The sequence below is a fragment of the Cryptomeria japonica genome, chromosome 5 (genome assembly GCF_030272615.1).
Source record: "Cryptomeria japonica chromosome 5, Sugi_1.0, whole genome shotgun sequence".
In the NCBI taxonomy this organism is placed as follows: domain Eukaryota; kingdom Viridiplantae; phylum Streptophyta; class Pinopsida; order Cupressales; family Cupressaceae; genus Cryptomeria; species Cryptomeria japonica.
In genome coordinates, this window is record NC_081409.1 from 106,739,409 (window position 1) to 106,766,290 (window position 26,882).

Here is a 26,882-nt window from a genome sequence, read left to right on the forward strand (position 1 = left end):
AGTTTATGCTGCCCTTTTGAGCCTAGGAAATCATCTTGGCAACTTGATCATCTCATCCTTATCATTTTTCAAATCCATTCCATTTGTGCACAACATTGGAGAGCCATCCACATCCTGCAATCAAAGGAGCACATCAAATGGAGCAGTATCAAGGGGCGCCTTCACTTCATCAAGCTCAATCTGAAGGAGAAGGTAAAATAGCAAGGTGAAATGGTCTTTTAATGATATTTTAGCATTCTGCATGTTTATTTCGTTATGTTTTGATAATTTGACCTTCAAATCTCTTTTCCCCTCTTCGTAATGCATGTAGTTGGTGATACAGAATAAGGACTTGGAAGAACATATAGAAATTCTAAAAAGTGTTTCAGTGCAAGTTGTAGATGCACCTTCAACTTCTGCTCCAATATTCTCGTCTGATAGAGATGCATTGCTAAGTGAGAGTTAGGAGTTATAGGATGAAGTTGAAGAAATGAAGGGAAGCAAAATGCATATAGTAAACAATATGGTCACTAATGTAGTTAATCGTAGATTAACTAAGTTAAATGCAAAGGTAGATTATGCCTATAAAGGGTATTATGAAATCACCTATGCAATGATCAAGTATGATTAAAATGTTGATAATTTGAAGCCAATCAAAGAAATGTGGCTCCCTAAAACTCAAATTATCATGGATATGGTTAAATGAGCAAGTTATGATAGTGATAAGCTATCTAAGCTTCAATTAGTTTTCAATAATGTTCTATTGTTGGAGAAAATGGTGTCATATATGATGAAGCTTGTCAAGCATCTCAAGAAGAAATTTAAAATCATTGATTAAATGGAGTGTAAAGTGTTGCCAAGCATCAAGGATGAATAAGGAAAGGCTAAAACACAAGAGTTATCAAAAAGATTCAAGAGTAGTTTTGGATTCCAAGTATGCACAACACAATGAAAATATTGTTGAAATTCAAGAGTTTCAGTGGCCTATAGATAGAACATTTGAAGCTTGGGAAGAAAAATATGTGAGGAATAGGGGCACATGTGCCATTTTAGTTGGTCATTAGATTTTAGTTAGACCAAATCAATCTCACAAATGACCTAATTCTCATATCTTCCCTTACAACAACATCAATCAACTCATGTATTTTTGCTAAGCGATATAAATTGACATATTTTGCTATCTTTTGCAAATAGAAGCAAGTCAGGCTTGCTTAATTTTGGCATATCAAGGTGTCTTAATTCTCTCTTTCATCTTTCTCCAACTTTCCATTCTAGATTTTGCTAATTTTTGATATGCTATCTTTTTGGGCATAATTCGTAAGAAACTACCAAATGTAAATGTGACAAGTGTACAATTGGCTTTAAGCTTGTTTGATCCCTTGTTCTTATAAAAGGGAATTTTGAGCCACTCTACCTTCTTCTCTAGCCTTTGAACTTCGAGGAGAGATCAAATTTTGTATTGTGTCATAGATAGGTATATATAGTAGAAAGACATAGCTTAATATTTCAGAGATTGTAAAGTAAGTTTTAGAACCATAAATACAAAAAGTTTCAAACAATTTTGGTGTGATTGTCTCCTTAACGTTATGCTTGCAACCTTTTTCAGACGTAATGAGCAATTTTCTTGTATTCCATCCTTGCAATCTAATGATGGTATATATTTAATTTAATTCTTATTTTTAAGGAAAAGATTAAATTGCTCTAAGTTGAACATAAGGGTTTGTGGTGTGCTGTTAAGGATCTAAATAAGAATCATATCAAAATTCATAATGGGGAAATTGATGTAAGGCGTTGATCTCATTAGCCCATAGGATTTAAATTAATCTTGTTAAGCAATTGTGAGTGTTAGGTTATGATCTGACTCTATAGCCCTAACAAGACAAATGTTTAAGGTTTGAGTTTTTCAAAGTCATAGTTAAATTCTTAAAAATAAAAAAGAACCAAATTTGCTTTCATGTTTTAGTTGGTTAAATCAGGGTTCCATATTCTCTAAACCAAAAAGTAACCAATTTGAGAGTATAGCCAAAGTTATGAATCATCATATATCTTATTAGTTAAATAAAGGATAATATTTATATTAAAAAATATTAAATAAATTGTTTTAATAGGGTTAAAAGGTATTGTTATAGGGCTGCCCCCTTGTTCTTGTAGAACCAAAAGTACATAATGTATTAGCCTTAGGGTTAGACCTTATGTTGGCAGCTAATCTAAATCCCTTGAGAATAAGATGTGGTTAGACTTTAGATGGTTTTTAGGCTCATTAGTTAGAAAATGCTAATATTATGCATAGATCTTAGGTTTAATTGAGTGAGTGTGAGTGTGAATTTGGTACTTTCATTGCATTTTTCCATGTTATTTTGATTCACATTTTCTTCCTTCACAACAATAAGATAATCCTTACCGTCACTGCCACATAACCATTACGTAATTTGCATTCTCACCTCAACACAATAATAATATAATTTGCATTCTCACTCTCACATAAAAAGAAAACAATCCATAACATCATCCTCCACACTTGAAGATAATCCTCATGAGTTGAGTTGATTAAGTCAAAACCTAGATGCAAAAGTTCAGTTAGAGCTCTATTATTGGCTAATGCCAATCACATGGCAGAAATCAAACGTTAATAATTTATAATTCAAATAAATTGGATTATTATTTTCACTTTGAATAAATATTTAGGGCATCAATATGATCTCTCCTTTGTGTTTGGTTTTCCGTAGTTCCAAAGTTCGTGAGAGGAGTTCAAAATTATAGAGCCAAGACATCAAAATTATACCCAATAAGATCAATTAAAGTTTTATATCAATCTTTTAAGGATCCTTTTCACCCCAACATTGGTTTGGTTTTGACCAAACAAAAAATAAATTTGAGTAATTTGGTGAGGATGATAAAAGCATAGTTGTAGTGTTGTCACACATAGAGGTAGTTGTGACCAATTTTAGGAGGCTCTTTGAATATATCATCTTTTACTATAAGGAACACTACCTTAGTTTAGTGCTTATAAGGCCATTCTTTGTGAATGCATTAGAGTTCAACCATTATCCCTATTTACATTCTACCGGTGCATTTCGACTTCTATTGCTTCCGTTAATTGATGCTAGTTGATGACTTGATATACTCACTATGAATATACTATTTTATACAAAATGGCCACCTTAACAAGATTGAATTGCATATTTTATCAAGGCAATTGTTTGTTAATGCCTCTTTTGTTGGATTTAACTATGAAGCCATTCGAGATCAAAATGACTGAAGGAAAGCAAGACAAGAATCCAAAGATGAACAAAACTTAGCTCTCCCTTAGCATTGAACTAGACTCATAATCAACTGAGCTAGTGATCTTCTTAGCATAGGGAGATGTGAGGGCTTGTTTATATAGAAAAATATAGGCATGCAATTCCAAGAGAAATAATAACTCCCATCAACCCAAAATAGGTGGGAGTTTTACCTACTTGGTAAATGCCAAATACATGGTTATGCCAACTCAGGTAAAGACAAACAAATTGTTATGGGAGGTGGCTAATAAATCCAAAAGAGGGTGTGACATTTAACTACCCAAACGTGGGTGTGAATGACACATGTGATTGTAGGATTATGCCACGTATCCTCACACTAACTATTCTAATATAACCTAAGCAAGCTTAATAATATGTGTAGGAAAAATAATTATTCTCTACTAACACATGGAAAATAAAAGCCTACTCTAACATCCTCAACCATCATTTTTATGCGCTCATCTATCTCCCTTATGCATGGCATCATTTCCTGAGTATTTATTTTCATAGACCTAATTTCTCTACGTCAATCTCAAAAAACTTTTAAAAATTATAAATCTTTCATGAAATTGCAATTTATGAAAGAAAGGTAGTATTTATGCTACAACAATTTGAATATTTTAAATTATTACTAAAAATTCCTCAACACATGTATAAACTTTTAAATTTTATCATTCTTAATTGTAAAAAATCCATTTAATAACCATTTTTAAATCATTTAAAAAAAAAAAGGTCAAATCTTAAATTCTTATTCTTTATCTCTTTATTATTATGAAAATAACACCAATCTTTTAATTGAGATGGAAAATAAATTTTAATAGTGCATGGCTTTTCATTATCAAATTTTAAGTTATTGCTATAAAAATATGATTCCAATTCCTCAAGTCACTTTGCAACAAAATTTTAAAAAGAAAAGGGATATGAAAACTTACTTATGTCTTGAATGGTATGGGCCTACAAAAGGTTTGCTCATTGATGTGAAATAAACTTAAGTAATGGAGACTTGGGGTGAATTTCTTCGTTGCCTCTTCTTGACTAATTTGTCTTGCAACATTTAAAAAGGTTTACATCTTCTCTTTATTTATATAAATATGTTATATTTGAAAGCGATTCTTTTGTTTTATCTCTTTCATTCAAAAATATAAATATAGAATAAATTATTTTGATATCATTGATGAACTTTCTAATTTAACAACAATTGAGATAATGTAGAAATCTTAGAAATAATTTTATTCAACATGATTGTAATCTTTATTTTTAACTGAATAATCGATATAAAAATATTATAAGTATTTCATTTAAGATGCTCGAGTTTATAAATCTTATTATAAAACGAAAACACAAAAGGAGGTTGTTCAATGTGAAGGATTTTTAATAGATAAAGAATTGAATGACACAAAACAGTTACATGAATTGTCAAACAATAAAAATTAGGGTGTAAGCCAATTCAAACTCACATTACAATGACAAGATCCATTATCTTACATTGACATTGAAATAAAGGGTCCAATATTCTCATATTTGCATCACAATAAGACAATCCTCAAAACGATCTATAATATCATCCTGCACACTTGAAGATAATCCTCATGAAACAAGTTGATCAAGTCAAAACCTAGATGTAAAACTGTAATTAGAGCCTTATTATAGACTTAGGCAAGTCCTAACAATTGAATATTGCTAAACACATGACAATAATGAGATGTTAATGATTTCTAATTCAATAAATTGGACATTTCTTTTAACTTTGAAGAAATATTTAGATTGACAATAAAATCTTTCCATAAAAAGAGAAAATCCTAACATGTGAGATTAATTTTGACAACCAAATTTATATATCGGTTTATTTTCCATAATTACTATCCATCTAATATTATCTTTTAACTACTAGCATAATCATTGGTTTAAAAAAAATATAAATTACATTCCTTTATAATTTCAATGATCCAAAGATCTCTCATAGTTACCAAATGGTTGTATATCAATTGATTGAACGCAATCGATAAGGGTGACAATATATTCCTTGATTATGCCATCTAATAAGATTCAAATCCCCTAGAGGTGCAACAAGTAAACAAAAAGACCAAAATCATATACCTTACACAACTTTGAAAGATTGAATCCCTCTCAATTCTCGACTTTGAATTGAAAAGATACCAATGCAAGCTCTTACTCTCACATCAAATTACAAAAACAACAAAATAATCCCACAACCTTATAAATTTTTATAAAATTATACAAATACAACCACAAAACCATCAAATTTAACCTTTATGTACCCTCTAAACTCACAAATCAAGAGAACCACAAAATTTCCATACACAAATAAGAACGACACTCAAAAACCACAAAATCCTCATATCCAAATGAAAATGATACTCAAGAATATTCTTATGCCCAAATAAGAATGACACTCAAAAACCACAAAATCCTCATGTCCAAATAAGAATGACACTAAAAATAGATTGCTCCCATGCCTAAATAAAAATAACACTCAAAAACCACAAAATCCCAATACCCAAGTGAGAATGACACTGAAATACACAAAATTCCCCCATGGAGAAAGATAAAACCTTGCTCAAAGTTCATTTGTCCCTCTAACAACATAGCCCAATTTGAGGCCCACAAAATCACATTCACCCACTCTTTCCTCAATGAAGATCCTCCCAACAACTTGAGTGTGATTAAGCCCCAATAGGCAAAGGCACCAACTCCAACCAGGACATTAAAAGACATTCCCGCCCTCCACAAAACAGCTTGCGACAAACTCCCGGAATGACCCAAAGCGGTTTACAAAGGAAAAAAAAACATACGAACAAATCAAAAAGCCTTCTGATAGGTATTTATTTAAAAACGAGTAAAACATCAAAAGAGCTAACGAAAAAGTAAAAGAGAGCCTGGGTTCGAATCCCCCCGCGCTTGTCAAAAAAATTCCTGCTCGGTTCATTTTTGAACTGAAAACGGCTCCAAGGGTTTCGGAGCTCGAGGCTCAGATCGAGAGTTCGAATACTGGCAGGGAAAATGAGTACGGCGGAAGCGAGTGCCAGTGTTAAGAAGGAAGACCAGGAGATTAGTGGAAACCCCAAAGGCGGAGAACTCTTGTTCTGCGGGGCGACTATGTGGGAGGCAGCTGGCCGTAAGAATGTGGATTTTAGCAGCACGAATCTTGTCTCTCCCGTACGCCTCACGTCTCTCATGGGGATCAATATCACTTTTGTAGCTGCGGGCTGCGGTATTTATTTACCTGCTTTTTTCATTTTCTCTCTTTTTTTCGTAATGCTTTGAGAAGTAAATGGTGTGATCTATATACGTGGAATTAGCGCCTAGCTTTTGTTTCGAAATTTTTTAGTTTCGTAGTATTTTTTTTCAATTTTTTTTTTCTCTCCTGTCAAATTCTCCCGCGGTTTATACATTGACTCGCGTCTTTAATGGTGCGCTGAACTATTTAAATATAGTATTTTCACCAATTTGTTCTTATTAGTGTGTGTTAGTAAAATGGTAGCCATTTTCGTATGGAGTGTTACACAGTGGACCTTTAAGATGAAGAAATATGAGAAGTACAGAAAAAAATATTAAAATGTATAACTAAAGAATACTAAAAACACACTAAATACGAGCTTTTGTACAAATTAAATAACAAATATGGAAAAGTATATTGGATATGCACAGTGTCCACTGTATTTGGTAACTAACTATGGCGCCTATTATAACAGCATTTTTATTTAACTTTATTATTATTAGGTTGGTTCCCATGGGCATCTAAATATTACAATGTTTTATTGACTTTTAAAACTATTTTACTATTATGATATTTAGATTTAGATTTGTTCCTGGAGAAGCTTAGTATGACATTTTACTAGTTCCCGGAGGATTGTAATGTGAGAACATTCTACTTATTATTATTATTATTATTATGATTGGGTTTTAGATTGGTTACTGAAGGCTTGAGATACGTCTTTCCTGAAGCCTGATGATTCAAAATTGGGTCACTCAATTTAGGAATGCATTTTTAGAGCATTACAGCAAAACTCTCTAGACTGTACTTATTTTCACCACTCAGTTTATAATCCTGGAACATGTCCCAGTCCTGAAAGAGTTATTGTTTGCTTGGTATGCACTTTGTTATCGGAGGATTAGCATCCTGCAATGCCAGATTAGAACACTATAGCATCATAGCTATGGATAATTGACCTCCTTAAGCCAAGAGCCAAGGTTTAGGGGATCTCCATGCTGCCAAATTTGACTGGGACACAATTCCAATCTTATTTCTTTGTTTGCTGTGGGGCCTATGTACTTAGGAAGTCTTGATTTCTAGTGGGCTCTTTTGAACCATTCAATTTTAAAAATAGTCTAAGGGCCACTTGGCTTGTTATGTACTTTGACTAGGTTGCTTGTTTGGGTTCGGGCATGGGTTCGGGTTCAAAGAACCCGGTATGCCGGTACGACAAAATTTTGAAAAGGGGTTTGGGTTCGTTTGGGTTTGTTAGTACAAAAACACGTAAATTCTTTATATATATATATATTGATATTTGTGAAGCCTATAAGCATGAATTAAAAATTTGCATGTCACATAGCATCATATAAACAACAAAACAAACATCAGTCTTTAACTCCTCTTTGATCTTGGAAGCCAAATTATGTTCACCCTTTCTTCAACCTGCTCTCATAAAACATATGTTTGCAACACAAATGAGGTGAAATGAGTGAATATAATGTTTTAGAAGTCACTTTTAGGATATAAGTTTCACTTTTTAGTAGGTGGAATTCAAAAAAAATTTAAATTTTGCATATAATTTGCTTTTTTGGGCCTCCCAGCCCCCTGGGTTCGACCAAGGACGAACCACCTCTGGGTTTTTCGAACCCTGGTCGAACCCAGTCCGAACCGGACCCGAACCACGAACCCGTTTGAACCAGGACCAGTACCAGGGGGGTCTAAGGGCGAACCCAATAACTTAGTACTTTGAAGTATGAGTTGCTTCATTGTGATTCAAAATTGGGTCACTCTCTTTAAGGGTACACCATTACACCACAACTCGTTATTTTTAAATCAGATTTACTACTTTTTATTTTATTTGATATTGTGTTGTATACTTGCCCCTTAGATATTGTGTTGTTACTTCTATTATGCCTAACTTCATGGCTTTATTAATTTTCTTTACTATATCTACTAAACTCACATTTGGCCTCATCCATTTGGATAAAGTTGTACCCAGCAAGTTGGATACATTATTCCAGTTTCAATGTTTTATCCCATTTCTTGGAATTAAATCAAGGGTTCTATTATAGAAGAACCAATGCTTCTACACCTCATGTAGTGGTGTGTTGTAGCTTCTTTTACATATATGTTTCATGTCGAACTTGTTTGTTTTTCTTCATGATTTTCATTTGCATTCTTTTGTTTTTAAAGTTGCTATTGCTATGTTGGTGTTTGTGCCTCCTTGTATGTTGTTGATGCATGCTTGCTTATTTGCATAGGTGCCTTTAGGTGGTCCATTAGAAGTACATACTTTTGTGTGGGAATTGGGAAATGATCTTGCAACGTTATTTGGCAAGGATCAAGGTCACATTGATCTTCAGTGAAGATTCATGAAAGTTGAAGTAGGGGTTGACCACATGTACTTCCACTTTGTAGCTTTGTGTGATAGACACCATCTTTGTCACACACACATGGCCTCCCATGTAGTATGTTATTGACCTTTAATGGTGCGATGCCACAAGCAGTAGTGTCTCACATGGATTTAACGACATACTTAAAAGTTCGTTGGCATTTTACTTGAATGACCTTAACTTGTTGCACCCCATCTTAGAGAGTAGGGTCTGAGGCTCACCTCAATGGAAATACATGGGCGCTTGAGTGCATCTTGCATCATTGCATTGTCTTGGTTGCTGTTGTCAATATGACATCACTGACCCCACTTTTTGTGAAGAGACACTTGTGCGCCTTTGACATGTCAATTACCATGATGCTAGTGTTCAAACATTGTGCCTCTTCAATCAATATCCTTCATTTGCATGAGACATTTGATGTGGCTTGCACAATTGGAGACTATTGTGTTTAACATTCAATGTTTTGTGGGAATTGGTATGATGGTAATGGCACCATTTATCACCTTGTTCCTTCTTATCCTTGGCCTTACTTGGTGTGCATGATGTGGATGCCTTGGCGTTGGGTGTAGATGATTTTGACTTTTGATTTTTTTGTGCATGGGGATTTTGCTTTTGTGCAAAGGATCTTGGAGTTGAATCCTGTGTTGGGTTGTTTGTGTACAAGGAAAGCTTTTGTTTGAGCTTAGCCTTGGCTTCAATATTGGAAGTGTTGTGAAATGCTTACTTAATTGCGCTTAAGTTAGGAACCCTATTGTAGAGTGAATACGAGTTTATGACCCACTTATGTATCTTAGCACTTTGTGTTGCTTTGGGGTGTTCTCATGAAATGCCTATAGTAGGAATGGAATTGTGATGTTTATTTCTCTACAATTTTCTACTTTGCTGAAGCAATTACTAGAACCTCATGTAGTCATCCTTGTAGCAAATGAGGGAGTATTCTTCTTGTTGCAAAGGCCCAATAGAGAAATTCTAAGTTCAAATCAAATAGTCATCCCTTCCATATCATGCATTAAGTGTTTCCATTTCGTGGGACATTGAAATGGACATCTTCAATGTTGTAGAAGGGACATTTTTTGTGTCATTGAAATTGCTAATAAATAAATATGCTTCTAATTGTTGAATCATTTGTCGAACAGTGTGGCATCAATCCTTCCTTCAAAGATAGGAATATTTAGATTGCCTTGCACTTTGTAAGGGTTTTGGGTTTGCATGGGAACATGCATGTTTGTTGAACATGGAAACATTGATATAAGTTGAGACACAAGGTTGTGGAATTGTTTGAAGTTTTCTTGGAACTGTGTCTTGAGAGTGTTGTTAATAATCTTTTGAATGTCTAGAGACATCTTTAGTGTTCACTTCTATGCATTGACCATTTTATCTTGTTGTGATATTTGTTTGGATGCTTAGAAATTGAATCAACTAGGCAACCTTCCTTATGTTGACATGTGCTCATTTGTGCATGCATGTGCTAGACAATGCTCTGATACTAATGGTTAAGATCCCAAGAGGTTTGAGGAACAAATCAATCTTAGTGAAAGATAGGCTTATAGATTATGCACAAGAAAACAAGAATCAAAGTAATCCAATGCACAATTGAAGGAAATCAAAAGGTTTTTTAGCAATAGTGTGCTACTTCTTCTCAAACATAAATGGATAGGATATAATTTGGAAGTCACAATTCCAAGGCTAGGATTTGAATTCTTGTGACAAGAATGGAGTAAACATGTCAAATTGGTTTAACTTATACTATTTAGTTATTCAGCCTCCAACATGAAGAATCGAATGTCCACATATACATAATGGTTACAAAATATGATGAAAAATTGGAACTATTCATGTCTTAAATTACTTGACCTTTCAATTGTTTGATAGTTGAGCTCCCTAATGGTTTATTTTTGAATCACCTTATATGCAGGCCACATGAAGGATTGTTGACTTGTACAATGGTTGCCAAGTTGTGCAAAGGTGTGCTAAGTCATGTGTGATGGCATTAGGCATATGATGACACAACTTGTGCCCATGTTGTGTGTGATGATGTTAGAGCTTGCATGCTAGTGCCAAGGGGATTGGAGAAAGGAGAGAAAGGGGACGGCAATAAATATTTTGTTGCCTCTAGTTAGTGCAATCTTTGGCGTGGGAAAAATATACAACCTAGTGTATTGAGCATCCCATCAATGTTGTTGAAGATTTAGATATATGTAAAGCTTGCAAGCTTATCTAAGAAATCATAGTAATTGATAACTCTTTAAGTTTCTCTTATAACAAAAAAGGATGGTGGCCATCAGAAGGGAACAAAATGATGTATGGTAGGGGAAGTGAATTTCTAAAGTGTAGGGTTATGTGGAGTTGGCAGCTTCAAGGAAATCCAATGGTAGATTTTTTGAGTCTCCCTCTTAATCAAAGGGAAGTGTGCCTTCAATTTTTGTGAAAATCCCAATATCAGTTCCTGCATTGGCTAAGGAATGAATTGCATGACTCGCCTCTCAAAAACAATGTAAGAATAAAGTGTTTGTGAAGTACTGCAGCAGCTCTAGAGTTTGAGGGAGCATGTATAGGAGGTTCCAATTTGTAGTTACCTATTTGGTGGGGGTGTTGATGACCAACTAAGAATCTCTTTCAATGATTAGATTGCTGATGCCTTGAGATTGAGGATTTTAAAGTGATTTTTGATTATTATTTGTCTATTTTTGACATTTCTATCCTCCAAATTTGGCTATTTTTAGGTTCTTCACAAGTGTTCTTTTCTATTAAATGGATTTTCCTAATCTAGACAAAATGTGTTGCCTCAAAAATTTCAATTGTTTAGGATAGACCATATTTACAAGAATTTGCCATAATCGTTGAGTCTTGCCAATTCTTGGGGCAAGGTAGTCTTGTAGAGTCTACGAGCCTTGAGACTCGGACTCACTGAGTTTGACAAAGGCTAGCAGAGTCTCAGAGTTTAATCGAGGGTGCATGAAACAAGTTTAATCGAGGGTGCATGAAACAAGTTTTAAATCCTTAAAAATCTTTGAATTTCTTGGGTTTTTCAATTTGCCAAGTCTGGGTGCTGAGTCTCGATCCGAGTCCAAAATCAGCTTGCCGAGTCTGAGGCAAGTCCGGGTCTTGTAATATTGTGATAGACACATGTTGTACCCTTGTTTGTAATAATTTGGTTCATAATTGCCCCAATTTATTTGGTTTTTTTAAAACTTTTTTAAATATATACTACACTTCTTGCCATTTTAATATATTAGTTTGCAAAATATATTGATAGGAAATTAGAAGCTTAATTGCCATACAAATTGTAGCTCGACGGGAAAATTTAGTGTTTTAATTTGTAATGTCCCCAAATTATAAATATCCAAATTTTGCCCTAGATCACAATTTTGAATTGAGACAAGGTAGGGTTAGAGATACCTTTCACTTTGATAGAGACCCTGCAAACAAGTTAGGAATTATTCATCACCCTAATTCATAAAATAGATCTCTTTAATTAGAAAGTAGCAAGTATATGTTAGAAGTATAGATCTAATCACAAGTTTGCTTAAATCTGTTTGAGAAGACTCAACCCTAGGCCCAAGGGTGACTCGATAGAGTGCCCTAGAGATCCTCTACCCTAGGCCCAAGAGTGGAGCACTATCCCCCTTAGCCTCATGTGGCTTGTGCCATCCATATGAGGTGGAGTACCTAGTGAGGTGCCCTATAACCGTTCCCCTCAATCTTGCCACTTCTATCCTACTTCCCACAAAGTTGCATGGAAGCGGATACGGATACAAATACAGTATCGGATACGGATATGGATACAACCATTTTTTAAGACCCCCAATATGGATATAGCTGGATATGTCATTCATAAAAAACACATACACATATTTAACACAACTTTCTAAGTTATTCGAAGAGATCTTCATTACTTCAAAAGCAATATAGTCACATAATTGCTACATAAATAATGATAAGTTGATTTAACATTTTACAATATGCAAAACTAGTAGAGTTGCATTGGAAGATAACCCAAAAAATGGGTCACTGAAATAGAAAAACATTTCATTTGTCTTTCTCATTTGGTGTACATTTTTTTTATACCAATTTTTTTGAAAAAAATGCATGAATGAAGTTTTTTAAAATTAAATTTAGGAAGATTTACGTCAAATTTTAAAACAATCAGATCACACAATATCTAGCATGATTGGAAATCAAGGTTTTTTGTGCACACGCGGGTACAATATTCAATGTGTATCCGGGCTGTATCGGATACATATCCGTTTCAGATACGGGAACGGATACGGGGATACACGTGCCCAGGGAGGGACAAAGGAGTTTCCGGCTACTCTGACTTACCATGATCAAACATTTTTAATGCACTCATTTACCATGATAGAGAGCATGAGGAGCATTCACAATAGGGTGCTCTGGAAGTCCATCCTTTCTAAGCCCAAAGGCAGTACCCTTTGTACCCCGTTGGCCCCATGGGACTCCCCGGTCTTATACCATGAAGTAGCGTACCTTGAAGATGACACCAACACCGTTCCCCTACTTGTAATCCTCACTTCCTCTATTATGGCTGGAAACATTCAGAACATATGAAGGTATACATTTTACATGAAATAAATTAACTGCAGAATATCACTAGCCAGATTTATATTTATTATGACACATATGAGCATTCATATCAGCAGTATATTGTTAATCATGAATTTGCAGAAATATACATAAATACATAAATACATACATACACATACACATACACATACACATACACGTACACATACACATACACGTACACATACACATACACATACACATACGTACACATACACATATACATATACGCACACATACACCTACGTACATACACGCGTACGTACATACACACATATGTACATACACACATATGTACATATACACATACGGACATATACTCATATATATATATATAGTGCCTGTGTGTGTGTGTGTGTGTATGCATATCTACACACGCACACATATGTAGATATGCATACACACACACACCTACATATACATACATAGTATAGATACATATACATACATACATACATACACACACACACACACTTATTATGTTTGCACAGAGAATTCATACCAAATTGCAATTACCAGACGGACTGCATGAGCATTAATATCTAAAGAAATGTCAGATCTGAATCCTTCGACATCCTTTCTTGGATGCTGGCATGTTCCCTTTATACCACTCCATTTGGCTTGTAGGGTGGTGACTTCTCTTTAGGGATGTGACTAATGAGATGGAGTGTCTATTGGATACTCGCATCCTTTCAGTATCAAACCGCCCCTCCTTGTTTAGTTTAATTAATCTTAATCAGTTAGAGGAGATTGCTGTTAGGAAAAGAGAAGGAGGTGATGCATGAGGAAATCACAATCTGCATGCATAAGGAAATCACGATCTTGCTCACCATAATGACCACAGTCTGCCTACCGTCATAATCACGATCTGCCACTCTTGCTTAGGTCCATGTTAGGAACAAGAAATCTGAAGTCTTACTGTAGTAAGACAATTTCTACGATTGGATCTGCTGATCAAGGAATGTGAGTTGCCGATTTGGGGTATCAATTTGGGGGCATGACAGAATTGCAAATTTTTTTTTGCCATCCACTCTAAATTCTGATTTCCAATTTGACAAGAATTGCCTAGGATACCGTGCTTCTCAATGGTGGATTCACCAAGGTTTTAATAGAAATTTCATGAAGCTATTTTGTAAAATTTATCTTTCTTGAGACTTAGCTGGTTGTAGGCCTTTTGTAGAGGGCCCAAAATTGTGCTTCAATGGCAATAGTATGAGAGAGAAAAGAAGAGGATGCTGTTAAAAGCTTCTAGTTTTGAACCCAAAGAAGGGAACCTAGACCTACTCATCCTGGATTGCTTTTTGAGGCATCATTAAAATATAGTTTAATCCAGCTGTTTGGAGGGGGGATGATTTTATTGATTACTGTTTTGAACCATATACTCATTAGGTAGTTTGTTCATCATTTTATTTGCACTATAATTGATGGCATATTCTAGCAGAAATATGCATGCATCACCATCTTAAATTGTTTATCCATCACATTGTTTGCATTGTGAACCTTGAGAACAATTCAAATAATGTAATGGGTAAATACAGTTTACATGAATGCATTTTCACAGGTAACTGAAATTGTTTGGCTATCATATTTCTTGCACCTTTTGTAGCTAAATGTACTTTGTAATTTGCTGGAACTGAGTACAAAATGCATTTTCACAGTCAACTGAAATTGTTTGGCTATCATATTTCTTGCCCCTTTTTAAGCTAAATGGACTTCGTAAGTTGCTGGAACTGAGTACAAATAATGTAATGGGTAAATGCAGTTTAGCTGAAATCATTTGCAAACTGTTTATCTGACGCATTGCTTGCACCTATTGTAGCTCTATGATCTTTATAACTTGCAGGAACGAACTGTTTATCCATCATATTATTTGCAATTATAGCATGGTTCTAATTATATAATGGGTAGATGCATTGCATATGAAGCTTTGTATTTATTCTATTAATTGAATTTCCTATGAAGCTGGGAAGCATTGTGCAAATAGGATAATGGATGAAAAATGTTAGGTGAAACTGTCTATCCATGATACCATTTCTTAAATAGCTGGAATGCTTTTCTAGTGTGCTGTATGGTGCAAAATTGCAATTGATACAATGCATATATGCATTCTGCTAAACAATGGCAGTATGTAGTGAAATCTGGTTTGACCAGCTGATTTTAATATGGTAAAGTTTGGGACATGCTCATACCACCGATTATTTAAATGATGCCTAAGTTTGACTTAATGTGCATCTACGAGTGGTGTTGGCATAGAATGTAAAGTTGTGGTATGGTTTGTGATCTGTGCAATTAGTGGGTTGGAGTGATCCTGATGGGAAATGTTTGAAAGCTGTTGACTTTAATGGGTCAATATAGATAAGAATTAAGAAAGTTATATATGGTGAGTTCAATTGAAGTGGACATTGTTGTGTTCATATGGGTTGGGCGCATGACAGAAATGTGTGGCTTTTAGTCATTGTCTGTGATCAAGAGTGCATTTATCTGACCCCACTGTCCTCTGCTTAGCCATTTTTTATTTTTAACTCTGATAAAATTTTGTATGGAATTTAACATTATGGTTGTGAATGGTGGAATACATCCTCCCTATTTAAATGGATATACAAAGAAGGGAGAAACTATAAGAGTAAAAGAGGTACTGACAAAATCAGAATTGTGCTTGTCTATTTTTGGAGTCATAGGCAAATACAAAAGAAATAAGTTCAGGAGTTGGAATTTTTTAACCTATTAAACAGCAGCAGGTATTTCAATTTGTCAAGAATTATCTGAAGATGTCATGGTAGTGGGGATCTCCACCTATGTCTTGCTGTTTAATTGAGTTTTTGAAATTGTTCTTCCCAAATCTTGTTTTGGTCTTGGCACATTTGAAGTCCGAAGAGTTTTAGTACGATCTATTTGCAATGAGTTTTCAAATTATTTTTAATGGCTTTATATTCAATCAAGAACATTCTTGTGGAACTTGAACCTAAGGGACTTGGAAAAGGCACTGTTAATGACCTTATCAAGTTTTTTGGATAGATTTAATTGAATATCATAACCTTTCACATTTCCAACTAAGAGAGATTATTTGATCTCAGATTTTAATAATCTACCTTGTTCTGAGGGATTCACTGATAAAATGGTGTTTATTGTTAGCTCTAATGACAAACTGATTTTGTAGACTATATCACAAAAGGTAATGTGTTAGATACATCAAAACTGGTTGCATCTCTTCTTAGGAACTACAGATAGAAAAGTTTAATTGGAGTTACAATGGTTTGTGTTGGCACTTGTGACAACCCTTATGTGATTGTCTTCATCAAGCATCAAAATAGTAATGAAAATGCTGAAAAATACCTATTGCCATGGAAGTATATTCTTCATGCTTTGGCGCTGTTCAGTCTACATGTTAGTTTCTTTGGTTGTTGCCTAAATGGGTCAGGTACACTTGATTAGAATATCTGAAAGAAGAAGCTTGGCTTTGGAATTTTTTTGATGGCTTTCCAACTTTTGTTGAATCCTATCACTGAGTTGTATGACTACTTACATTTGAATTTCAAAATATTTGATGTTAGCTTTATACTATTGTCTATGGATTCAGCATCAAATCACTGTGTCGCATTGGATGTGGAAGGGCGTTGCTATACTTGGGGTCGTAATGATGTAAGTTGGTTTTGGATTTGGTACTCCATTTCTTGTGTGAGAGTATTTGAAACTTCTGGGTATAATCATTACATGTTTATGTTTGCAGAAGGGACAACTGGGACATGGAGACCTTGTACAACGCGACAAGCCAACTCTGGTATCAGGATTATCAAAGTAAGTTTTGGATATTGTAACTTGTTGTTACTGTCTCTCATAAATACATCAATTGATGCCAGAAATTTGTTCTGTTTGCAATAATGAAAATATATGTTTTATGTTCTCTTGCCTGTTTAATTATTCTCGTCGTAAACCCTTACTGCAGTAGAAACAATCACTTTCTTATATCACATTCATGTGTAAGCACTGCAAATGTCTTGGAGGATCCATAAAATGTAAGCAGCTATTTAACATGGGTGAATTTGATTGGTTTTGGAAATTGAGTGTTTGGGGCTGTTATACAGGCCCTCTTAACTTTAGTTAATAACTTAAAATTTAAATGACAATGAAGAGAATCAGTCCAAGTGGTAGTAGTGATGGGAAGCACATTGCATTCTAAACAAAGGGAGGTCACTTTGAGAGGGCCCAATCTCTAATACCTCGGGGAATTTTTCAAATGGAGTCCCAGCTAAGAACAAAATCCAGTTATTTGATATTCTGTTCTCACTCCTTGATCATCCTCATATCAATGTCTTTTATTCACTGCGAATACACTTGAGCATTTTCCAATTGCGACTGCTTTTCAATGATTTTTGACTGTTTCTAGGTGCTCACCCTGTTTATTTTCAAGAATGTGTTGATTGTTGTTGAATTTGAATTATACTGGATTTTCTTAGTTGGGAGTTAACGCAGACAATCATATTTGTTTGATTTTTTTTGGTTAAAGAGTCATTTTCAATCATATGGGATCCACATTCAATTAGTTTAAAGAAAGAGGGGCAAAAATATATGTATCTTGCGAGGTTCTACCATTGATGGTTAGTTCTTTGAAATCCTGATAATAAGTGTATGGAGACTAATTTTAAGATTGAACAGGAATAATTTTGCAGGCAGCTGATACATGGGAGTGAAATATGTTCTCGACATTCTGAAACAAACTTGATGCTGCCAATGATTGGTGGACACGAGCTTGAAGTTTCAGCTAAAACATATATAGTTTTAGAGATTCTAAACAAGCTTTCTGCTGCCCCTGATTGTTAGGCAGGAGCATGAAGTTTTAGCTAGAGAGAGAGAGAGAGAGAGAACAAAAATAGCATTTTGGGTTAAGGATAAATTCTATCTGCTGCCAATGATTTTGAAGTTTCAGCTAAAACATATATAGTTTTAGAGATTCTGAACAAACTTTCTGCTGCCCCTGATTGTTAGGCAGGAGCATGAAGAGAGAGAGAGAGTTCAAAAATAGCATTTTAGGTTAAGGATAAATTCTTATCAAATTGTTTTAGAGAGAGAGAGAGAGTCTAATAGTTCAAAAATAGCATTTTGGTTTAAGGATAAATTCTTATCAAATAGTTTTAGAGAGAGAGAATAGCATTTTGGGTTAAGGATAAATTCTTATCAAATTGTTTTAGAGAGAGAGAGAGAGAGAGAGAGAGAGAGAGAGAGAGAGAGAATAGTATTGTGGGTTAAGGATAAATTCTTATCAAATTGTTTTAGAGAGAGGGAGAGTAGCATTTTGGGTTAAGGATAAATTCTTATCAAATTGTTTTAGAGAGAGGGAGAGTAGCATTTTGGGTTAAGGATAAATTCTTATCAAATTGTTTTAGAGAGAGAGAGAGAGAGAGTCTGATAGTTCAAAAATGGCATTTTGGGTTAACGATAAATTCTTATCAAATTGTTTTTTTTTCAGTGGTCATATTACTTACTTTGGAATGGAGTTATGACCGAACAGAATTGCCCTATGTATTCTGTTTGAATTTTAACAGTTAGGAAATGACTCTTTCTATTGAAGGAATGCCATTCTAAAATTACAAAACTTCTAATTGGTGCATGTGTGAAAAGAGTCTAATCTTATCGGTTAATATTTTTTCATATTGCTGCTTTTTGGGAATTTTTTTTTGAATATGATTGGTGCTAACTAGCTATAACAATGCTTGTGGATGTAGCCTTAAAATAGTAAAAGCTGGAGGTGGAAAACATCATACAGTTGTTGTGGCAGCGGATGAGAGTTCATTTACATTTGGCTGGAATAAGCATGGGCAGTTAGGTACAGGATCTACAAAAAATGGTGAGTTGAAAAATCATTTGGTTTCTTTTAATATTATCTTAACTATAGATTATCTTATTTTGAAAATTCGACATTTGATTTATACACAATTGTTTTTCCTTCCTCTCTCCCTCATGTCTGCTAAAGTCCTTTCTTTGAAAGCAGGCATTATATGGCTGGAAAAATTCATCTTATTTATGGAACTTTAGTTACATGTTTAAATTTTATATATGAGATATAGTTTGAGTTGTCACATTGGCTATCATAGATGCATCCATGGTTTGTTCTATTGCCTATCTTGCATGCTTGCCTGAATTACTCATTATTTTAAACCAATTCAAAGCAATTGAGGTCTTTCTGATTTTGTATAATTTATTATATTTAGAGGTGGAGAGTTCACCAGTTCGATGTCTTGTAACACAAGTCACTAATGCTGTTTGTGGAGCTGATTTCACTCTGTGGCTTTCTACTGTTCCTGGGTCTACCATCTTGTAAGAGTTCTGTGATTTTTAATTGTTACTTGTTCAGATTCCTTATGCCTCTTTGGATGTCAAGAGAGAAGTATTTTACAAGTTGTTGAATGATTTTGTATGTTTTGATTGAGTCAACTTTTATTGTTTTCCATGATGCTATTTGTTCTCGCTTAAAAGAATATGCAAATTCATACATTGCAGGACTGCAGGTCTTCCACAGTATGGTCAGCTTGGTCATGGAACTGACAATGAGGTATATTGTGCATTATGTCCATAAAACTGGCAGTTAAGAAAATTTTCAAAGTCACAAATATATTTTAAGCTTTGATATTTGTTCAGTATAATGCGAAGGAGTCTGCAGTGAAACTAGCCTATGAAGCACAGCCTCGTCCTCGTGCTATTGCTAGCCTGTCAGCAAAAACCATCACTAAAGTTGCATGTGGTAGCAATCACACAGGTAATCTATTTAAAATTATAAAAATATCATTCTTTTATTTCATGTTGGAATGGTCTTGCAGCACATCATCTTCATATGTTAAGTTAAAAAGAAAAAATTCATTAAACCAATTACATATCTGGACCTGCTTGAAAACAATATCTTGGCTAACATATAAATGACCTGGTGTTGTATGCTTGCAGTCGCAGTGGATTCAGATGGATTTGTTTACACGTATGTATCTGACCTTATTTTTATCCCTGTCAAAGCAAGTAAATCTTCATTTGATAGCGAAATTCAATATGATTATTTGTTTAGAAATTTATTTTAAACTGATTCATAATTATAAATAGTGAGTGGAAATGCATCATTTTTATCTTCTTGAGTTTATTCTTTTGAAATTGGCACATTATGGTATAGAGATATAGCAAGTTTTGTATAATTTAGATGACATGGAGCCAACAAATTTACTATTCTTATTCAACAAATTTTAGAAATGTTCATCTGATGATTGGACAATTTACTTATCCTCAAATCATGGTGAAAGGGGATGTTGAATTCTGCACACAAAGTATGATATAATTGATATTTCTCTGTATGTTGTGACCATTCTTAGCAAGTTCTACATGGCAAGGCATTTCTTTCTTCACAAATTGGGTTTTTCTGTACAAAAACTTGGTCCATCTCTAGCATAGAGGCAGAAATCATCTTGCCTTTATTCATTCTCCTGGTTGACGATATTCCTGGACATCCTGTACTTTTCCGAGTTTCTCCCTCTTCTAGCTGCAGTAAGTCCATCTCCGATACTTTTCTTTTGGTTGGTAATTGCTTTTGACTGGAGCTATGAACCAGTGGGGTCACATTGGGGGACCCCATCCCCGTGGTAATTTGCTACTGCCGAGGCATTACCACCTCCTAGATCTGTCTCTTGCTGATTCCTACATTCTTCTCCTTATCTCTCTGTGAAGCACCTTATCACTCCAACCTGCCACTCTCTAAGGTCGATCAAGCACTCCTTATCACTTTTTATCTCCTTGTCCCTCCACGACTCCTTATTTCTCCATCACTCAGATCGCTGTGGCCCCTTATCTCTCCGGTCTGCAGTCTTATGTCTCCCCGTGCACTCCCTCCATGATGGCTGCACCTCTCCTTATATCTCCCTAGTCCATCCCTGATATTATTTGAACCATAGTTTTGAGCATTGAACTTGGTGAAAACTAGACAAGCTGCTTTTTGGCTTAGATTCAGACTTGGTGAAAAAGCTTGGCAATTAAAAAATAATATAATACAAAACATTTCTATTGCTATTCTAATTTTTGAATTGATTCTTTGTTTTTTGAATGCAGACTTGGTCAATTTTGTTGGTCAGTGCTTTATTGTTTGCTGAAGCAGATTTATGAGTCTCAGCAGATAGATTTGACCATGTGTGTGCTCTGAAATAACATACATGCAGGCTCTGCCTTGGAATTAGATCTTTGACTCCTTGTAGAGACTTTCCCAGTCTCTGCATTTGAAACCCTAGCAGAAATTATGTAATAAGTGATTTTGTGATCAAAGCCAGCAAGTCCCTTGAGTTTTCCCCAACATGTTGTTCATGTTTAAATTATTTTTCCAAATAAATTATGTTATCAGTTCAGGTCTTGGAGCCTGTTGGTATCGGTATGGTCTGATTTGGGTATAAGTCTCAATCCAGTTTGACCTAGGGCTGTCCAAGGTCCTGTCCTATTAAAATAATATTAAATTATAAAAAAATAAGGCCCACAGTTATAATAAAGTCACCTTAGTGGCAAGTTTATTTCAATTTTTAAAGTTTGCTTTTTAATTTTAAGTGAGTCATGTAATGCTTATCCGTTTGTATGGTTTCATTCTTGAATCTCTATGTAAGAAGATGAATCTCATTATAATTTAATCCAATTATTTGATAGAATATTAAAATCTTGTGTTCTATTAATTTTCATAATATGGTATTAGAGTAGGTAGTTGCGCGAAATGAAGTTGGATCTTGTGGAAAATCTCATGAGGTTTCAATGTTAAATCACAGGTTGGTTATTTTGTGTGGGCAGATTTTTTTCAAAGAATCGTGTAGGAATTTTCATGCAAAATAACTTGCATGTGCATGTTTGTGAGTTACACATACTTGCATGAACTTGCATGTGCGTGCATGTGAAAGATTCATGGTATCTAAACTTTTGAGTACTTCTTCTATTAATATTTTAAAGCTTGGCTAGCTTGTGGGGATCTATTAAACAAAATTGTATATTGTTAAAGGCTTGTGGATTGCAGTGAATGTTTTGTTTGATGCTTTTATGCAGATCAACGTCCTGAAGTTATTCAAAATTTCGACAAGAAGGTATTAAGGTCTGAAAATATTGAGTTTTATTATATTTTTCAAAAATGGAAATTTTTGTTGATGTTGCTCTAAATGACCGGCACAATGAAGATGGAGCTAACTTAGAAGGTTGGGCAGCCATGCACTTTGTCTATGGGTATCTTGAAGTAAAATGTGCTGAGGTACTTCTTGAAGCTAAAGCTGACACACTTTGTCACCATGTTGGAGATCCTCCATATGCATTTGTAGGAGAGCCTAGAAAGATTACTATGTCAAATGAATTGTATGTTTTTTAAGAAGCCCACACTTTAAAGACATGAAGGGGAATCTAGTATGGATAAACCTCAAATGGATGATTGCCTAGTTAGCTTGGGAGTTTGTAATCTCGAGAGTTATACCTGCTCAAGGGTTGTGAGACAACATGATGGAGCTCAATGAAGATTGATAGGTGAAACACTCCATTCTTGAAGATTGATTAGTGGATGTTTTGAATGTTAAAACTTGAACCAGAATATAGAAAAACTGAGAACAGAAAATAAAGAATGAAACACAAATACACAAGCTCTTATCTTGGGAAAACCCTCCACCTGAGGGTGAAAAACCCAGCCCACTCAAAATGAACTTTATTATATCTCAGAAAAGAATACAACTGATGATAGTCTCAGGTTACTATCAATCACAATAATATGAGTTTGATTTTCTACAAATCAATCATAAGAATGAACTCAGATGATACATCTCGCATACAATCTAAAAACCTTCATATGACTGAAAATTCTGTATGCAGAAGGAACACATATTATCTCTGATTTGACAGACACAATCACATGATTTTTATGAAAGAGAGAAGCCGATCATGAATCTATTGAAACTGCCGAAGAAGAGAACACGAGACAAGGAAGAATAATCAATATAACATATCGGAATTTCCAGTTAAGAAGCACACGAAGGGAGAGGGAAAGGCATAGACAGTCACATCTGCACTGACAGCCTCATATACACCGACAGCCGTAGCAACATGAAGAGTCACTGACAGCAAATAAGGTGAGAAAAGAATAGAAGCTAATGAACCGATACTAGACAAAATAAATAAGGAACACTGCATCGATGATCTCTATCGCAGCTATATCTTCAACACTCCCTCTTAGCAAGAGAGAGATCTTCATTACGTCAACATATGTCAAGTACACATACCTGCAACTCAGAAGATGTCAACAAAAAACCATCACATATTTTATTCAATAAAGTTTTTATCTTAGTATAACAATATTCCTCATAGCTACTTCTAGAGGATGAATAATACCAAAAAATAAAAAATTGTAAAGTCCTACACATGACTTCCACCATACCTACTCCTAGAGGGTGGATCGAGGGATTTCTCCTCGAACTTCTCTCGCAGAGAAGAACTCATTAATCAAGGGATTTTACCTCGAACTTCTCTCGTAGCGAAGAACTCATCAACCAAGGGATTTCATCTCGAACTTCTCTTGCAGAGAAGAACTCATTAACTACAGGCAATGTATCACTGAAGCTGAGACTCTCTCATAGCAAGAGCATCATTCTCCATCATACCAAGCTTTTCTCGGAAGTAACAGAACTTCACTCTCAGAAGTGGCTTGGTGAGAATGTTTGCAGTCTACTCCTCTGTAGAAATATACTTGTTCAACTACTTTTCGCTGAACCATGTCTCTCAAGTAATGATACTTAATTTCCACATGTTTGCTTCTATCATGAAATATTGGATTAATTGAAAGTTTCACACAGCTTTGATTATCACACATAATCACTTTGATTATCACACATAATCACAGTAGGTTCCAAAGGTTGTCCAAACAAGCTTGCAAGTAATTTCCGAAGCCACACAACTTCTTTTGCAGCCACACAAGTTGCAACATATTCTACTTCAGCTGTACTTTGTGCAACACAAGATTGTTTCCTGCTACACCAGGAAATCATTGCTGAACCTAGGCTAAAACAACAACTTGAAGTGCTTTTTCTGTCATGCACATAGCTTGCCCAATCTGAATCAGAAAACCCTGCAAGTTCAGCGCTACACATGAAGAAAATTTTAAGCCAAGTCCAATTGTACGGCGTACATATCTCAATATATGTTTGGCTGCCACAAGGTGAATATGCCTTGGTTCACACATGAACTGACTCAAGGTATTAACTGCATAGCATATATTAGGCCTTGTGTTAACCAAGTACATTAAAGAGCCAATTAATTGTCTATACATAGTAGGCTCAACTAAATCTGAAGTAGTTGCATCATCATGTAATTTCTTCAGATTTACTTCCATAGGAGTCACCATAGACTTACACTCTTAACATGTCAAATCTTTTCAAAATATCAACTACATATTTACTTTGACTCAATGTGATATCATTTGGTCTTTGCCATACCTCAAGTCCAAGGAAATAATGTAACAAACCAAGATCTTTCATTTCAAATTCTGAAGTTAAATCCTTCTTACATTTGTCAATGAGATCATCATTACCAGTGAGGAATAAATCATCAACATATAGTACTAAAATCAGCACCTTATCATCACATACCTTGAAGTATAAGTTTGGATCAATGTCATTCTTTAGCAAACCCAAGCTCAAAAGATAGTGGTCTATCCTTTCATACCAAGCACGAGGGGCTTGTTTAAGACCATATAAGGCCTTTTTCAACTTGCATACATGAGAGTTTCTATTGTGAATAATAAAGCCCTCTGGCTGCTCAATGTAAACCTCGTCTTCAATTTTACCATTCAAGAAGGCTGTTTTCACATCCATTTGATGAAGTTTCCAACCCTTAACAGCTGCAAAAGATATGATAGTCCTGATAGAAGTGTAACGTGCTACTGGTGCAAAGGTTTCTTCGAAATCTATGCCTTCCTTTTGGGAAAAACCTCTGGCTACAAATTTGGCCTTGTACTTTTCTATACTCCCATCAACTGCATGTTTGATTTTGAACAGCCACTTAGAAGAAACCACTGATTTTTCTTTAGGCCTTGGAACAATGTCCCATACATCATTTTTCATAATAGATTGATATTCCTCTATCATGGCATCCTTCCACACTTGTTGATTTAAAGCCTCTTCAACATTTGAAGGCTCGGATGCTAAGATATGACTCATCAAAGATACATAGCCAACAAACTTGTGAGGTCTTTTACTTTCTCTGAAAGTACCACGCGGGATTGCATATTTTTCAGCATCTTCCATAGTGTGTCTAGCTTACAAAGGTCTTTTCTTGTTAGTTGAACTATTACTAGTACCTGTTGATGTAACTATAGAGTCAACTGGATCAATTGGATTAGCTGAATCAACAAGATCTAAATCTGTAAACTCCCTCTGAATGTCTGAAGATGGATTCGGATCAGTCGTATCTAAATCTTGAGGATGCTCAAAATCTTCTTTATCAGATTCTATGTTAGATTCTTCGAATTTCATGCAAGCTACATCTTCATCAAAAGAAACATCCTTGTCGATCTCAATCTGTTTTTGTCTTGGAATGTAGATTCTATATGCTTTTGAAGATTCACTATAACCAACAAAGATGCCTTTCTTGCATGAAGGTTTTAATTTAGATCTTTTCTCTTTAGGAACATGAATATAAACATGGCATCCAAAGATTTTGAAATAACTTACATCTGATTTGACACCTGTAAAAGCTTCTTCTGGAGTCAACTTGTTTAGAATTTGATGAGGACTACGATTCTGAATGTGAACTGCTGTCCTGCAAGCCTTGGCCCAAAGAAATGTTTGAAGACTTTGGTCATGAATCATAGCCTTTGCTGCTTCAACAATTGTCCTATTCATTCTTTCAGCCACATCGTTTTGTTGAGGATTATAAGGGACACTTAACTCCCTCTTAATCCCAACTTCAACACAAAAGTTATGAAAAACATCAGAAACATATTCTCTTCCATTATCAGATCTAATAATTTTTATTTTCTTGCTAGATAGATTTTCAACTAGAGCTTTGAACTCTTTAAATCTGGACAACACTTCATCAGACTCTTTAGACTTAAGAAAGTAAATCCAGCACTTCGAGAAAAATCATCAATAAAGGTGACATAATACCCAAAACCACTAAGAGAAGCAATTGACATAGGTCCACATAAATCAGAATGAATTAATTCTAGAGCATTCTTTGCCCTATTTTCACTACTATGAATGGTGCTCTTAATGTTCTTACCTAGAGCACACCCTTTGCAAACACCTTCATGGTTTTGATTCAGCTTAGGAAGACCAATGACAACCTTGTCCTTGAGGACAAAGTTTTGAAATTTAAATGACCAAATCTTTTATGCCACAATTCACTTAAACTTGAAGAACCATGAGCTAATAAGACTTGAATAGGATGAGCTGAAAGCTTGTA

The 26,882-nt window shown here is 34.9% G+C and overlaps 1 protein-coding gene across 1 annotated transcript in view; it reads left to right on the forward strand.

Annotated features, from left to right (window-relative positions):
• Nucleotides 1–6,090: 6,090 nt before the first annotated feature.
• Nucleotides 6,091–26,882, forward strand: part of LOC131067323 (uncharacterized) — a 70,318-nt gene continuing 49,526 nt past the window's right edge. The window contains exons 1-8 of the mRNA XM_058002287.2: nt 6,091–6,492; nt 17,029–17,090; nt 17,179–17,246; nt 19,172–19,293; nt 19,658–19,763; nt 19,947–19,998; nt 20,085–20,202; nt 20,385–20,415. Of these exons, the coding sequence (XP_057858270.1) occupies nt 6,282–6,492; nt 17,029–17,090; nt 17,179–17,246; nt 19,172–19,293; nt 19,658–19,763; nt 19,947–19,998; nt 20,085–20,202; nt 20,385–20,415 (770 nt within the window). The 5' untranslated portion in view covers nt 6,091–6,281. The remainder of the gene's footprint in view (nt 6,493–17,028; nt 17,091–17,178; nt 17,247–19,171; nt 19,294–19,657; nt 19,764–19,946; nt 19,999–20,084; nt 20,203–20,384; nt 20,416–26,882) is intronic.